This window comes from Octopus bimaculoides, chromosome 1 (genome assembly GCF_001194135.2).
Source record: "Octopus bimaculoides isolate UCB-OBI-ISO-001 chromosome 1, ASM119413v2, whole genome shotgun sequence".
Classification (NCBI taxonomy): Eukaryota; Metazoa; Mollusca; class Cephalopoda; order Octopoda; family Octopodidae; genus Octopus; species Octopus bimaculoides.
The window spans coordinates 162,757,231-162,774,832 of NC_068981.1; the positions used below are offsets into that span (position 1 = coordinate 162,757,231).

General features: G+C 34.2%; 1 protein-coding gene across 1 annotated transcript in view; it reads left to right on the forward strand.

Annotated features, from left to right (window-relative positions):
• Nucleotides 1-17,602, forward strand: part of LOC106874217 (histone-lysine N-methyltransferase EZH2) — a 182,264-nt gene that overhangs the window by 155,572 nt on the left and 9,090 nt on the right. The window contains exons 15-18 of the mRNA XM_052971199.1: nt 1,242-1,336; nt 9,898-10,064; nt 13,324-13,437; nt 14,847-14,908. Coding sequence (XP_052827159.1) covers nt 1,242-1,336; nt 9,898-10,064; nt 13,324-13,437; nt 14,847-14,908 — 438 coding nt within the window. The remainder of the gene's footprint in view (nt 1-1,241; nt 1,337-9,897; nt 10,065-13,323; nt 13,438-14,846; nt 14,909-17,602) is intronic.

The following is a 17,602-nucleotide window of genomic DNA, read 5'->3' on the forward strand; positions in this document are numbered from 1 at the left end:
TCTGTATTCAAATCCCACCATGGTCAACTTTGCTGTTCATCTTTCCAGGTTCAACAAAATCAATTACCAATCAAGTACTGGGGTCAGTGGTACCAATTAACCCCTTCTCATTAAAAGTATTGGCCTTGTGCCAAATCTTGAAATTGTTATTATTATTGTTGTTGTTGTTATATGAAAACTCACAGCTTATTTTGCTGGGTATGCTGGAAAGTGTCAGCTGTCCGTAGCCAGCAGACTAAGGTGACACTTGTTGCTACATTGGGATGACATCTCTTTCTGGGCTAGTGGTGTATCATTGTCGTTGCCACCGCCACCGCCGTCATCGTCGAGGCAAGCTGGCAGAATTGTTAGTATGCTGGATAAAATACTTTGTGGCTTTTCTTTTAGCTTTACATTCTGAGTTCAAATCCTGTTGACTTTGCTTTTAATCCTTTCAGGGTTGATGTAATTGACTTCCCCACTTCCCTTGCAGATTTCAGGCCTTGTGGCTACAGTAGAAAGGATCATTATCAATAATATTAGAATTATTAGCACGTTGGACAAAATGCTTAGTGGCATTTTGTCTGTCTTTATTTTTCTGAGTTGAAGTTCCCCCAAGGTTGACTTAGCATTTCATTCTTTTGGGGGGTCGATAAAATAAATACCAGCTGAGTATTGGGGTTGGTGTAATTGACTTAACTCTCCCCCAAAATTGCTGGCTAAAATTTGAAACCATTATTATTATTATCATCATCATCATCATCATCTAGGTGGCGAGCTGGCAGAATTGTCACTACGCCGGGCGAAATGCTTAGCAGTATTTTTTGTCTGTCTTCACATTCTGCGTTTAAATTCTGCTAAATTTTGCTTTTCTTACTTTTGAGGTTAATAAATTAAGTACCAGTGGAAGACTGGGGTTGATGTAATTGACTAGTCCCCTCTTCACCAAATTTCTGGCCTTGTGTCTTCTGTAGAAAAGATTATTATTATTATTATTATTATTTTACATTTATTTGAAGGAGTGAGCTGGCAGAATCATTAGCATTCCACCCGTTGCTACGTTCTGAGTTCGAATTCTGCTGGGGTTGACTTTGCCTTTCATCCTTTTGGGGTTGATAAAATAAGTACCAGTTGAACACTGGAGTCAATGTAATCGAACCCCCACCCCCACCCCCAAGCTGCTCTTGTGGCAAAAATTGGGAATAATTATTTTACATTTATTTCATCATCACCAGTTGTGAAGTAACCATCTTTTTCTTTAGGTTTATCAGTTTGCTATTAAAGAAACTGCCCACATTCCTGATCTGAAAGAGGACCGTACTCAAACACCACCCAGAAAAAAGAAAAAGAAAAACAGGTAAGTCCCTCTTCTATTACCTAGATAGAGCCACTTCACCTTCGAAAAATTTAAAGCAGGTTAGAATTTCTAAATGAAAGTGGCCGATAGTTTTTTTTTTGTTTTTTTTTTTTCTAGCTCCAGCCATCTAAGTTCTAATCCAACTAAACTAAACACTAAATTTTAGAATATTCTCTAAAATTACTTTGTACTTAAGTTGACGCAGTAATCTTTTTAGTATTTAATAATATCTTTAGAATATAAATAACATTTAATATTGAATTAGTTATAACATTTAGCGGAAACATCCATTTCATTAATATTTGTATTTTCATAGCTTAAATTGCTATAAAATCAGTTATATGTGATGGTGAAGCTACATATACATACTTATAGTGTGCAGATGTTTAATTATTTTCAAGAAAATAAAAATGAATGCTTATTTTATATTCCAACCGTTTAACAAGTAACATCATAAACTGTCTGTAATTCTTCCCACGTAAAATGATCTTTTATTGTAATGACCAAATAGGAATTGTTGTTGGCTTTCTTATCAGTAATTCTCATATTGCTTTACTTCCTAGTATAATTATCCAGAACTGAAATAATGTCTGGTCTGGTCATAATTGCTGACCAAACAAAGAATCACAGACAGATCGTGACATTTATTTATTCTCTAGCAAGCTGTGTTCAGTATTTTTTTTTTTTTTTTTTTTTTTTTTGAAAACTGATGGGGGAAAAAAAAAAATAGAATTCCCTGTAGTTTATTTTTGTCAACTGAATATTTGACAGTTGAAGTTGTTACTCAAACATGGTGGAAATTATAAGCATTATGATGATATGACTAACTAGCTAGGCAAAAAAAAAAAAAAATTATGTGTGTGCTTGTGATAGTGAATTACAACAAAAATTGAGTGCTCTCGACATGTAGTCATTTTAGTTTAATGCCAAAGAAGAAAGAAAGAAAGAAGGGAAAAAATCTGAAAATTAGCAGTTCTAAGCAGATTGTCATGTTTCTCTGTTGAAGTATTTTCTACTATTATCTTAGAAAAGTCTTTTGTGAAGACATAATTTGTTAATGTAATATTCTTTCTACTATTGACACACGAATGAAATTTAATTGTAAGAAGTAATGAGAAGAGTAGTTTTTATAGGGAAATTGCTTAGAGAAAACAGTTGTGTGTTCATGGTAATATTTATGAAACATTTAGGCTCAAAATAAGTCCTTAGACATACCTTGTTGTACTGGTGATACCACTTATATATGTTGAGTTACTAGACATGCAGTTAAAAGGTAAATATTGTTAGGATTCTTGCAAATATCTAAGCCTAAAACCCCCACAAAGCATCAATTAGCCTGGAGCTATAGTAGAAGCTACTTGCCCAAAATGCCACACTGTGAAACTGAACCTAAAACTCATGTTTGCAAAGTGAGCTTCTTAACCACATAGCCATGCCTCTATAAAGAAAACAAGTGATCCCAGTGAGTGAAGCTGAGGAGTGGAGTATTAGAAAACACTGACCATGATAGTAAATATAACATTAATTTATCAGTAAATTCTTTCCTAGATTTATTTCATAGAAATTGTTTTACAACATAATTACATATATGTATATATATATATATATATTGTCTAATATTTAGTTTAAAATCTATTGTTTATCAATGTTCTTATGTAATTGTTTATATATTTTGAATTATAAGAGAATGTTGATAATTTGTTCTTTAAATTATTTTCCCTCTGTACTGAAATTTGCAAGAAAAAAAGAGCAAATCTATGATGTTTATATATTTAAAACAACCCACAAAGAAGCCTTTAAACCAACTCTGGTGGGCCTTTTTAGCCAGTTGATGTTTAAAAAAATCCTATTCTATATTTTTATAACTAAATCTTAGGAATTGTAAAAAAAAGGTATTTTTGATATATTCTGTGCATTGTAGATGTCTATCCAATTTATTGCACATAAATGTTAGCTACAAAATCTTATATGGAACCCAAGGATCATATGGACTCTGTTTAGGACCACTGCTGTAAATGATCGCTTGGTTTCGAAAGAGCTTTCAAATTACATCTCATCATCATCTTAACCCTTTCGATACCAACCCGGCTGAAACCACCTCTGGCTCTGTAGTACAAATGTTTTGTTTTCAAAAGTTCTGAATTATAATCTCCCTCCAAACCTTAGTCACAATTTATGTTCCTAACACCAGATTAATTCTTTGTTATATTTAAAATTAATTGAAAGAAACACAAAATAAATACGGTAACAAGAGGGTTAAATGAAGTATAAAGTATATGTGATTGGACAATGTAATACTAGAGATGCAAAAAGACATGTTGGTCATGACTGTCCGTCCTTGTATCACTCTCTCAAATTTCTACCAAATGTATTGAGAGAATGCTTTCAGAGCCATATATTTAATACTAACTTAAAAGCTGCATTCTGTGTGGACTTTTAAGCTAGCCCCTGTTGCAGGCTAATTGGGCCTGTGACCCAAAACTGAAGAGAGCAATAATAATAAAGCATTTATTGATACCCTACCAATATGGTATTATTTTAAATTCAGTTTAAATGCAAAACTTGTCAGTTCACAGATTTTTGGAGTTCTTTTAAAATTTGAATTTTGAACTGTTAGCATATAATAAATGTTCATCCAGACCTGATATTTTCAATCCCAGGATCATCCTGATTCTAAAAAGGTATGATATATCTATATAGAGCAAATGTAGAGTGGGATTCAGGGGTCCCGGATAGACAAACAGACAGAATTTCGCATTTATTATTATAGACAGGGTTAACTACAGGTGATCTAAAAACAAACAAACAAACACCCATATTTTGTAGGGTTAACTACCACGGGATATAATTCAGTGTATTCTATACCTGTTCCATTCCCATTTTCTGCATCATTTGCAAACAGAGAATATTGTCTGTTAATGGATTGGGATTTCAGGTATACCTTTAAGATATACTTTACCACATCTAATACTACGTCCATTCCACTAAGTCTGTTTAGAAGCAATTATATAAACTGAGTTTAGATATAATGTGTGTTGGCTGAATGATAGAGAGGATATTTTCAAATTCTCCTTTAACCTGAAACCTCTTGCAAATTTGCTCAGAGGGAAAATCATTTACTTTTCTGATATTGTGCATGCTTCAAACTATTGGTATTTATTTATTTGTTTGTATGTTGTACATATTTATGTGCCTGTCTGTCTATATTGTACTAACTATTGTAATAATAATAACAATCATTGTATGCCTTAAGGTGCTTGCATGTTTGTCTGTATTCTACCTTGCTCTTTGCTTTGATCCACTTATCCATCATCCAATATCTTCTTTCCAGTTGATATTATGATGTGCTTTGAAACAACCTATTTTCTCTGTGTGTGTTTGTCTAGGTGCATGTACATATATATACATACATACACACACATACACACACATACACACACACACACACACACACACATACACACATACATGTTTGTGGTGTAAGGGTCAGGGTCATTTTAAGTCAAAGCTGCATTCTTAGCCATTGTGTGAAAGGAAACACCTTTAAAATGTATTTATCCTCATATACTTACATATATGTGTGTGTATTTAGAGAGAGAGAGAGAGAGAGAGAGAGAGAGATGTGATGGGGTCACAAGGTTGAATTTAATCGTTTTTATTTATGGTTTTTCGTATTTCCTTATTATTCTTTTACATTTAGCTTGGAGCTGTAATGTTCCCAATTTCGTTATTTCAAAACTTTCTGAGCTTTATCTTCTAAGAAAATGATAACATTGGTTTCATTTTTACCACATTTTGTAATAGGAAGCAAGGGATTATGGGAGTGATGCTGTAACTGAGAAAACCTGATTATATTCATGGTTTATTTCACATGTCTTGTAGCCATGTGTTTTTTGTTTTGTAATTTGTTATTAAATTTTTGCCTAATTAATGTTCAACTATTGTTTGTTCTGCCTAGTTTTGTTTCATGTTTTATATTATGATATACTGCAATTGCTCTTTGTTGTATGTAAACGGATGGTCAATCAACAAGAGTGTTGAATTTGTGTGTTGTTTAATAAGGAAATATGAAAGATCTCCAATAATTAAAAAAAGATTAATTTCAAACACATTTGTGTCTTCAATAAAACTTGTTTGAAAGAAAATCTCTCCTTCACATTAACAAATACATACATACAACACACATACATACATGTGTATATATGTATGTACACATATACACAAAAACATTTATACATTCATATTTGTCCTTCCTTGTTTATCTCGCCTGTACTGCTGTTGCCTCTTTCGCTGTCATCACTTGTCATTGTTGTTCTGTTCTGCATGGCATTGCTTTGTCATTGTGTTTTCCACCTGTATATGTACAATGTCAACAGTTCCTTATTCTATTGATTGCATAATTTGCCTTTCCTCTGTTTTACTCAATCTATTCATATAAACCATTCCTAAACAGCTGGGTATTTCTGGCTTGTTCTTTGTGTTCTAGTTAACAAAGATACTGTGTGAGTGTGTAAAATTTATAACTCTTATTTCATTATTCTAAAGTTGTCTTATGAAGTAAAACAATTAGACTATGTCTCTGTCCCTTTAGTTAATAAATATCTTCAGGTATGACATTAGCTTCTAGAATTGCAAGGCCCTAACATACAGATGTTATGCCCATCTCAATTGCAAGGTTCTTAGTATGATCCCACTGGGTTGCATTTTGGGCAAGTGTCCTCTATCAGAGGCTTTGACCAAATGAAGTTTTGTGAGTGAGATTGCATAGATAGAAACTATAAAAGCCCATCAGATGGACTGTACCTGTCAATTAAAAGCCCAGCCAGTCTTATCATACTAATTCTTCGTGAGAATTATGAGAGACAAGTGACTTTGGAATACTCAACCACTATGATTCAATGAGTAGTTAATTCTCTTCATTGAACAAGTGGAGCCCTCATTTGTTTTTGGTACCAGAGTAAATGACTTAGAATGAGTAATTGAATCCTACGAAATCCAGAGTTCAAACATTTCCAGGTTTATTTGTTTTTATCTCTCCAAAGTATGATAAAATAATACATCAATCATGTATTGATATATATATATATATATATGTGTGTGTGTGCGTGTATATGTATATATATGTATATATATTTATACATATATAAAACAAAAGACAAAGACAGGTGTAGGAATGACAAGTAGGTGTATTAGTGGAATGCTCGGGAATATATGTATATATATATATATATATATTCCTTCTGACTATACCAATTTATTATATCCTTCCCTTCTGGTAATCTGCTACGTTGTGCCAATGTAAAAAAAGCCATTATTATTGGAAACCGAGTGTACAAGTAAAGTAGATACTTTATTAGATGCTAGTCTGGTGCTTTGTTCTTTTGAATTCTGGGGATGGGGTAGGAGGGGGTGGACCAAGTGATGAGTTTCATCCTTAAGGTCAATCAAGTAGCATACTGAGGTAGGCTTAACCCTTTAGCATTTAAACCAGCCTAACTATTCTACCTTTTTTATGTTCAGATTGGCCAGACTCAGCCTCTCCCATCTACCCTACAATGTCATCCTAGAAGTAAAGCATATCTTCAAAATTCCAAAGCTACATGATAATGCACAAGTAATTCCAAACTATGTGCATAAGCAAGAATTTTATTAGACAGAATAATTTGAATACTAAAGGATTAATTAACTGTACTCTCTCACCAGTTACAAAAAATATCAATATTGTTATTGTTATAATTGAAACACACAGGGTGAAAATTGGTTTCATCTTTTCAGAGTCTTGAAAATAAGTTCTATGCACATGCCATAGAAGATGTGTAGGTTAGGGATTAGGGCAGTGTTTCTCAACCGTTTTTTACATATGGACCCCTGGTCTTCCCCATCCATCCACCTGGCTATTGCCCTTTGATGTTCAGAAAACCTTATATCTTTATAATTAAATATTATTAGAAATTATGTAAGTAGCTTGCTTACAAACCTCATGGTTCCGGGTTCAGTCCCACTACGTGGTACCTTGGGCAAGTGTCTGCTGCTATAGCCTTGGGCCGACGAAAGCCTTGTGAGTGGATTTGGTAGACGGAAACTGAAAGAAGCCATTCGTGTATGTATGTGTGTGTGTATATATATATATATATATATATATATATATATATGAATGTGTGTTTGTGTGTCTGTGTTTGTCCCCACCCCACCATCGCTTGACAACCAATGCTGGTGTGTTTACGTCCCCGTAACTTAGTGGTTCAGCAAAAAGAGACAGATACAATAAGTACTAGGCTTACAAAGAATAAGTCCTGGGGTTGATTTTTTCAACTAAAGGCGGTGCTCCAGCATGGCCGCAGTCAGATGACTGAAACAAGTAAAAGAATAGAAAAAAAAAGAGCAAACAAAATTGTTAAAATATTTTGTGTATTGTAGGAATATAGCAAATTTATTGCAATTGAATATTAACAACAAAATCTTATGGACCCCCCAGTTGAGAAACACTGGATTAGAGTGTTGCTCTCACAATCACAAGATTGTGGTTTCGATTTCCAAACCGAGCTGTGCATTGTGTTCTTTGAGCAAAAAAAACAAAAAAACATTGTTTCATGTTACTCCGGCCCATTCAGCTGTATATGGGTAACCCTGTAACAGACTTGCAACCCATTCAGGGGTAATGTTTTGACCTCAGTCACTTATATGCCATGTAGACTGAGTAACCAACCCTAGGAGCCCTAGGATTTGAGACAGTTCTTACACATACTGTAGCCAAGAAAAATCAATCATTCCCTTTCCCCAACAAAAATTTCTGGTTTTGTGCCAAAGTCAGTTTGTGTGATATTTAGGTATTTATCTTATTGACTCTTATAGTATTTTCTTAATGGCAAATTATGTCAGTCTTGAATTTGGAGATGTTCCATGCTGGTTGCTGCATGCATATAACTATACTAAATGCAAAGCGTGTGTGTTGCTTTGTGGAGCCATGTGTGTGGAAGAAGTAGAATCTGTGTTTGCAAGCTTCCTGCATACCTCGGCATGCTGGCTGCCCCGCCAAACAACCATCCACTTCACTGCCAGGATCTCATGTCCCAACTTCTCCTTCACTCCTCTTGGCTCCAGACTATCTTCAACCTGGAGACTGATTTTGACTTTTTTTTTTTTTTTTTGGAGGAAAGTGATTGAGGGTTGCATCTGGTGGCAGTGACAACAGCTAGAGAGGATTACAAGATTAATAAAAGCAACAACAACATCTCTGTCTGGAACGACGTTTGTACAGCCATACGTGTTGCCAGATAGAAGGAACAGAGTTGATTATTGGAACGATTTAAGAGCCTTTGAGGCTGCACCTGCTTGGACTGTGAAAGTATCAGAACCACACCAAGCAATATATTTTATCTACACTATACTGCAGTCTGCCAGGATGAGCCAACAAGAGTGCTCAACCCGCTAGAAACAACTGCCAAGTTTCCTTCAGATCACATCTTACCACATTGAAAAAGGAAAGACAGTCTTAAATATACAAAAGTACAAAATGGTCATAACTTGAATGCCTTTGATCATAAGATTCGTTTCATCTATAACACTACACCATAAGGCTATAATGAAGCATCTACATGGTGGTTGTTTGACTTGCTAGAAATGGCTGCCAAAGAATTCTCAAATTGCACCTTATCTTGTGTAAAGATACATTGTATAATGTAGTCTTGGGTGCATTGTGCCCAATAAAGAGAAGGGCTGGTCAGAACTGGAATGCCTTTGATTGTGATTATGCTTGAATTGGAGCTAATCTATTACTCTTCAATTCTCCCCATCTCTCAAAAGATTTGAATATCTCATAATGAGCACTGATCAACTCACATTTCATGACATCATTTAGATGAGAGATGAGTTTTCTTCTGGATAGGATCACCAGTCTATTGCACATTCCTCAATTTGGTATCTATTTCTACAGAATAATATAGGACTAAGTGCACTGCCTTAATATCCAACAAAATACTTGCAGTGCATTATACACAAATGCTCCCCATATATCTCAAGACTCACACTTTAATATGAAACACACATGAGCCAATTGGAAAGCCTCTATGTGGTTACTTAACCTGCAAGAAAAAGCAGCCAAAAGTCCTTCATTAAAGGCTAGGACACATTGTATAATATAGTCCTTGATTTAGTGTGCTTGAAAATAAAAGATGGGATAGTCATGGCTGGAATGCCTGTGGTCATAGATCTCCCAAAGCAGAGATGAGCTTGTGTTAAATAACAACACCACGCATATTTTGATTGATAGAGTTGTTGACAACCACATCAGTTGTGGCTACATCTTCTCATCAATGAATAAGACAGAAGCAACAAGCCTCTACCATGAACAGCATGGGAAAACTGTAGAAGAAGCAAGCCCACATTCCATAAACCAGTGGAGTGTGACCTGTTCTTTATGTGAGAGCAAGCGAGAACAGAGTGCAGCAGAGAATTACAACAAAGCAGTATAGCATCGGCGGCGGCAGCAGCAAGGGGCAGTGCTATGTATGCATGTGGTTGTCTGCTTGTAACATGGCCGTCTTCTGTTTCTTGGTGTGCAGGTTATGGTCTATGCATTGCAGAAAGATTCAGTTGAAGAAAGACAGTGTGTCCAACCCGGTCTACAACTACCAGCCGTGTGACCATCCTGGCCAGAGATGTGACGATACCTGTCCTTGCATAGTGGCGCAGAATTTTTGTGAGAAGTTTTGCCAATGTAGCAGTGACTGTAAGTTGATGCTTTATATTCTTCTTTTGTAGTAGGATTGGTTTTAATGCATTTTTTATTATCATTTTTATTGTTTACTTTGTTGGTAGGCTTTGGATGTGTTTACGTAACAACAGCCTTCTACATGTTCTGATGCTTAATGCTCACAACAACAGTGGACAACAGTGCATCTTATGTAGTTGCTCTGTCAAACACATTTGACAATGATTCTAACCACAATGTTGCCCTTGAAATTTTAGCATGTCTTCCTTATTTAAGACAGTAAGGGTTGATTAGTTATTATTTCTAACAACCCTAGTGACTAAACAGAGGCTCTGTCATTGTTTTCATAACTGGATACCCTTCTTATCATAAAAGTTATGGATTTTTTTCAAATCTTGGCCACCATCACTAAAAGTGTTTTATGTCACTCACAGCTGACTCTTATTTCTATCTATTTCTGAGTGAAATAAATGAAATGACTCAAGACGATGTATTTACCATCAGCAGCTGTTATCCAGTGTTGGTTGCCTGACTTAATAGTACATTAACTACAATGTAAACAGCTCTAGAGCTCCCTCACAAAATATTGTTGTACTAATAATTGATGTTGTGGGCTAAGTTTGTCCTAAAATATGTATAGGCTTGCTTTTACTGCCCACTCTTTATCATTTCTCATACCAAATGCCTTGAATTTCAAACTTGCTATTTAAAACACTTCACTTAAGTTTGGTTAATGTAGTCGCCAAAGTACAGCTGGAGAGGAAATAGCTATTTTGAATATTGATGAAAGATCTGGTAGAGTTAAAGGAATTCTTGCAATGAATACATCATTTTGATTATATGGTAAATATTTATCAACTTCCGCATATTTAAGTAAATTCAAGACTAACCTCCTGTTATGATACAGTTGTTTTTTGAAAAAACTATGAACTGGGTTTTCACAGTTTTATGTATATTTAAGCATATACTCTTCCTTGCATCAAGAAGACCCCATAAGTAAAGTTTCAAACTATTCATACCCATTATATATTGTGAAAAACTCACAGTTTAATTTTAATTAGGTACATGTATGTAAGCATTTTTCTATCCCATGATTTGAAATATTAGACTTCCAAGTCTTTGTTAGCATTGACCTTATCAGTTCCTTTGGCCTTATCATCCAGAGTGGTAGGATTTGGTGTTAGCACTTTTTTTAGTTGATGATTCTGTATTTGAAAATACTACTGACATGTGTAAGGATTTTCGAGCGAGATCGTTGCCAGTGCCCCTGGACTGGCTCTTGTGCGGGTGGCACATAAAATACACCATTTTGAGCATGGCCGTTGCCAGTACCGCCTGACTGGCCTTCGTGCCGGTGGCACGTAAAAGCACCCACTACACTCTCTGAGTGGTTGGCGTTAGGAAGGGCATCCAGCTGTAGAAACTCTGCCAAATCAGATTGGAGCCTGCTGTAGCCATCTGGTTTCACCAGTCTTCAGTCAGATCGTCTAACCCATGCTAGCATGGAAAGCGGACGTTAGATGATGACTGAGAAAGCCTTTTTTGCTACATTTGTTATATGTGCTATTAGAGTTATGTGTGGGATATTAAAATCTGATTCCATAATACATTTTCTTGGGAATTTTTTTCATATGTTCTCTAAAGAACTGTTTATTAGCTAATATTTCCATAGACAGTTTGTTATTTCTTATGTGTTATAATAACAATGTTACAAGTGGAAAATAAGAAAAAAAATTTCCATAGAAAGTGAATAAAGCTAATTATTAATTATATACCTGTCTTAAAGTAACACTGTTACTAATATATATATATGTTCCCACTGTTTAGCACTTTGAGCAAGTGCCCATAGCTTTGAATTGACGCAAATCCTATAAGTGAAATTGGGTAGACAGCAACTATGTAAAAGCTTGCTGGATGGACTGTCCTTGTTCTTGGATGCAAGACTTAATCCATCATCATTTTACCTTCAAACCATGAACTTCAGTACTTTTATTGGAGTGCACTCTGTTGTATGCATTCAGAGCACAAATCATGGTTTCTTTCTCTTTCTTCTGCTAGTCACAAAGGCTTTGCAAATATGGATGTCATTTCTTCTCCTGACAATACTTACAAAGATAAAATATTTCAGAACTCTATTTAGGTTGTATAAAATGTAAGTTTTATCAGCTTTTGGTCTTGTTAGAATTTATCATGTATATGTTGGGGGGAAAGGCAGTTCTTCATTTAATTTTCTACAAAATTGTTTGATGAATGTACATACCCCAACTTTATTGTTATTTGTGATTTTCTTTTCATGTTTCCTTCAGTTTGAGAATGCAATTTAACTTTTACTACACTTCTATTGTGTGACACATTTCGTTCATAAAATGATTTCAATCCAATAAATTGCTAGAGTAATGTTGCAAATTTATTTTACACAAATGCTTTGTGTATGGAGGCTTTGATTTTGCAGTGCACCAATTGCTGATCAAAATAGAGCTGAGTCCAGCAGTTTAGGTATTAGCATATAATGCCATTGTTAAAACCAACAATTTTTTTTTTTTTTCTTCTGAAGCACTAACAGTTTCTTTCAGTCCATACTTTAATTGCTTTTGATACAAAACAAACATTTCTACCACTCTTTTAAAAAGAAGAAAATCAGTTCTGATTTGTGGTTGCCATTCGGTTGACTGCACATGTCGAAGTAGAACAGCATAAATATAAAAAAAAAAAAATTTTTTTAAGAGGAAGAAAGAAAATGGAAGTGATGTTTTGAAGCGCTTTGTTGTAATAAAATAGCAATTAATGTAGTGAATAGAAGTTACTGGCTCTCAACTTTCTCGAGGAAATAAAAATGTTTAACAGGAAATAAGATATCTATGAGAAGCAGATATACTGATTCATGTTGAATTAACAATTGACAAAGTTACCAGGTAAGCATTGAAACAAAAACAGCTTGAGGTGAGGGAAAAGTAATTTCACTTCAACCTTGATTTCATATTTAATTTCATGCTGCTTTTTAAATTCACGTTTTTCACTGAATATAATAAATAAATGTTTTGTTTATTCTTCAGCTTCTAATTTTCACACTTTTCTATTTGCAAACAGTAACCAACCCTTAACCTTCTGCTAAGGTGGCTGTGATGGCATAAAACTGTGAAAAAATATTTTGTTATTTGTCAGTATTTAAATATTTCTTCAATATTAATGTAAATTACTGTTGCACAGAGGCTGGACAAAGGTATTCTTTGATCCTTTGATGTATGAGTTTTGAGTTTTGAGATTGTTGTCATTACAGGTCAAAACAGGTTTCCTGGGTGCCGTTGTAAAGCTCAGTGTAACACCAAGCAGTGTCCGTGTTTCTTGGCTGTGCGCGAATGTGATCCGGATCTCTGTCAAACATGCGGAGCTGGTATGGTTTCGTTTGTTTTTGTTTTTATTTATTTTTGTACTAAATTAGCTATTTAGAATTGTGATAACCAAGTTGATTTTTTTCTCTCTCTCTTTTTTCTGTTAACATTCACCAGGCAATATGTTTCCTTTAAGAATAAACTAAGTATTTTTATTGATCATAATGAATATTGTTGTATAATTCCTGTCTAATTATGGATAAGTTATGGTCAGTTTGTATACTTGAAGCTGTATGAAATCCATAGTTTTTAATCATATTTCTGTTATTGCAATTGTTTAGATCAAAACAGGAAACTTTCATTGACTCAATCCATATGGGTATAAATAGGTACCACAAGATGGATACATTAAGTTTTGTAAGCATTGTATGACTGCTGAATTCAGACTTTTCATAATTATAGCTGATTAGGAAATGTCATTCAATTGCACTCTGTGTACCTCACTTGGTTAAAGGAAATTGATATTTATTACCTATTGATCTTTTCAGTTATAGTGTTTCCAGCTTATTTACTACTCTGTATCTCAAATATATAACTTGGATTTATTGCATACCTTGGCTATACTCATTGACCATGCATTAGTTATTGATCATTGATTTTTATAAAGATTTGTTGGCCACTAACAAATAGATGGTTGACTGTAGAAGCTAACAATGTTTATAATTCTTTTTTGGAACATTGACTCTCGAGGCGCATCACATCAAGCTATAAATAGTAGAATGTCAATATCAAGTTGCAAAACGTTTTTGGATATAAAAAAAAAATGTTGAAGGCTGCTTCTATCCAAAAAGGCCTGTTGACCCAGTATTTATATGCTATTATTCATAGCTTTGTGTGTGTGTGTGTGTGTGTGTGTGTGTGTCTAAAGAGCCAATGTTCCTGAAAAGAATTATTTCATGTTCTGTTGAAAGTTTATAAAAAAGATTTTTTTATGTCAACAATAAATTTATAGTTGTTATTTTAGGAAGGAAAGAAGCAGTGTTTGTGGTTCTGTACAAGACCTCTGACTTCAAACTGGGGACCTAGCCCAAATGCTTTCAACAGAATCAACCTCAAAAAGTTGAAAGGCAAAGTTGAACTCAGTGCTCAGATAGTCAGAATAAATACATGATATTTTTGTTTGTCACCACCAGTTTGGTAACACTGTCCAGTTTTGCTGGCCATCACTGCTCTTAATATACAGTGCTGCTCTGCATTAACCAATTATGAGGCAGTTACTCTGCAATGGAACCAATCAATCATACAGGTTCAAGTTCTGGCAGTCAGCCAGTTTCTCTTAATTTCTCATGTCAATTAAAAGAGAAAAAAAAAATATTTTTACATTGATTATTCATTAACATTCATTAGAAGTTTTATTATTTAAGTTTGAACATGGGTCACAACATATTAGTTCTATGTTTTCTTTTTGCAGATCAATTTGACACTCAGAAAATCTCTTGTAAAAACGTCAGTGTACAACGTGGCTTAAGAAAAGTGAGTTCCAAAGTTGGTGCATTTTCACATTGTACTAATAATGTTATATCCCCAGATAATAGTTTAGGGAGAACCTTGAATATTTAATATGCTTTTCAGTTTATTTTAACTTCAAAATTGCACCTAAGTACCATGTATAAGCAGACAGAAATGTATATCTTACTTATATTCAGCTAGGTGACTACTTACAACATCAGTGAATATTTTATTCATTGTCTTCTGTATCGTAGGCAATGATTTCTTTTTGAACATGTGGCTGGCTGTGACTACACGTTCTTGGAAAGGCCAAAATGCATTTCATGTTCTCACTGACGACCGCTGGGATGAATATTCGTTTCCCATTGATGTTTATCATGTTATTTACACAGCTTGTCCTTAAAAAGTGTTATCTCAGGACAAATACTATAGTAACTGGCTTATTAACAGTGTTTATACATTAAGTATGATATAGAGGTTGCCATCTTAAAACACTTATGGTTGAGAGTCCATGACAAAGGCCAAAATTGTCAGTAGGGCAATTGATTCTTATAATTGGAAAACCAAAACAATATCACCAACAAATAATAATTATTATTATTATTTCAAAACACTTTTCAGAAACACTTATTAACAAAGTAGTACTCTATACAAAAGAAGAGCTGTAATCTATTTATGAATGCTGTGTAATTGACATGATATATTGAAAAAAAAAAAGAATGAATAGAGATTGATAATTTCTGTTTTGAAGAGAGATGCTGCCTATATGTTTATTGTGTTATATTGAAGGGTTTTATTATTTATATGGTTATTGAACACTCCAGGGAAGTTTTTTTTCTTTTTTTTTTTTTTTCCAAAAGCAACATTATTAGGAATAATTTTTGAAAGAAGATTGCAAGTGCATAAGTTTTGTAAGCGTTATTCAGAATAGCTGAATTATTTGGAAACTACCTAAAAAAAAAAAAAAGATGAAAGAGATCGCTAACACATTTCTGTTTTGAAATTCATTATGTTTATAGAATTTTGTGAAGAACATTATTAACTGCATACTTTCAGGCAAAAAGTTCTGAAGATTTTTGAAGATTTAGCAATGAATAATTTCTAATTGCAAGAAGTTAGATAAACAATAAAAGTTATAAATTTTAGACCTTCGAAAAAAAAAAAAAAAAAAAAAAAAGCTACAGCATGTATTGCTCTACTTAGCTGGGTTGTGTGTGTGTGTGGAGGACATTATCTCTCTTTGATGGAAGGATTCAGCTATGAAGAAAATATGCTTCAAGGATTTTAGTTTACTGTCTATAGCTGCTGATATATCTTACTGATGCCAATTGAAATGTGTTGTAAACAGGTTTTATGTTATTTGGTAACAATAAATTCACTGTGAATGGGCAGATATACAATATGTTTCCTATTGTTAATCTCTTTGATTTGCTCTGTGTTGGAAAAAACACTTTATTGCTTTAATTCTCTGATGCCATATATATATCATCATCATCATCATCATCGTTTAACGTCCGCTTTCCATGCTAGCATGGGTTGGACGATTTGACTGAGGACTGGTGAAACCGGATGGCAACACCAGGCTCCAATCTAAATTTGGCAGAGTTTCTACAGCTGGATGCCCTTCCTAACGCCAACCACTCAGAGAGTATATATTTATATATATATATATATATACATATGAAGAGAAAGGGCATCTCTTTCCTCTGTGGTTACTGCCTTTCTTTCTGGCCATAGCTACTGGACTAGGCAGGTTGCATATCTCTCTTTTGGTGTAGCTCCTGGGAAACTGGGTCTTTTATCCAATTAAGGTGTTAAGTTTTTTTATAATTTCAATGTTATACATCATATTTTCAATTTATATATGCTTGTGTGTATGGTTGTATAAATATATATTGTTTTGTCTCCTGTACAAGTTCTGTTTATATATGTTCCCAAGCAGCATTAAAATTCGTTTTGGTGGATTGCTGATGCCATCACATGGAGTGGTTTTACCTCTGGTGTTGAAACCATAAATATATTTAATCAATGATCTGAAGATGGGCTTCTTTGATTGCTTTAGTATCTGTTCAGTGTCAACATCCCTGAAAATTTGTCAGTATCTCTAATTCTAGTGATTTTAATGTTCTTACATTCTTTGTATTGTGTATCCTTGCATGGGTGTATGTACACACACACATACATGCACTCACATAATTACGTGTTGTTTCCTTATTTCACTAATTTGATTAACTTCATCCGTCATTGTAAACTTATGTTTATTCTATCTCTTAATGCTTATTGTATTGTATTCAAATTTAGGTTAAATGTTTTGAAATATTCTATACTGTGTCAAGATTTCAAATAGTATCAGTGTCAGATGAACCTTTTGACAGAGTGAAAGTGTAGCCTGCTAAAACAAACACGGTTTTGTGTGTGTGTAGCAAAACCTCCATAAACTAGAAACCCTTATACAAGTATTACCCTTACCAGAACTTCTATCCCAATGAAGGACAATCATGCAGTGCCAATGTATGGTATCATATATACAAGTTCAACACAAGTATTAGAATTTCAATGAGGGACAATGTAGAACCACAAGAAAGTAAGATACAGAAGAGTCATAGTGAACAAGCACATTACATGTATGCGTCCATCATCAGCTACCTAACAGACGGCATTATGGTTTCGATACCTGGACTGTACCTCTGAATCCAGTTGTCTGTGTATATATATATA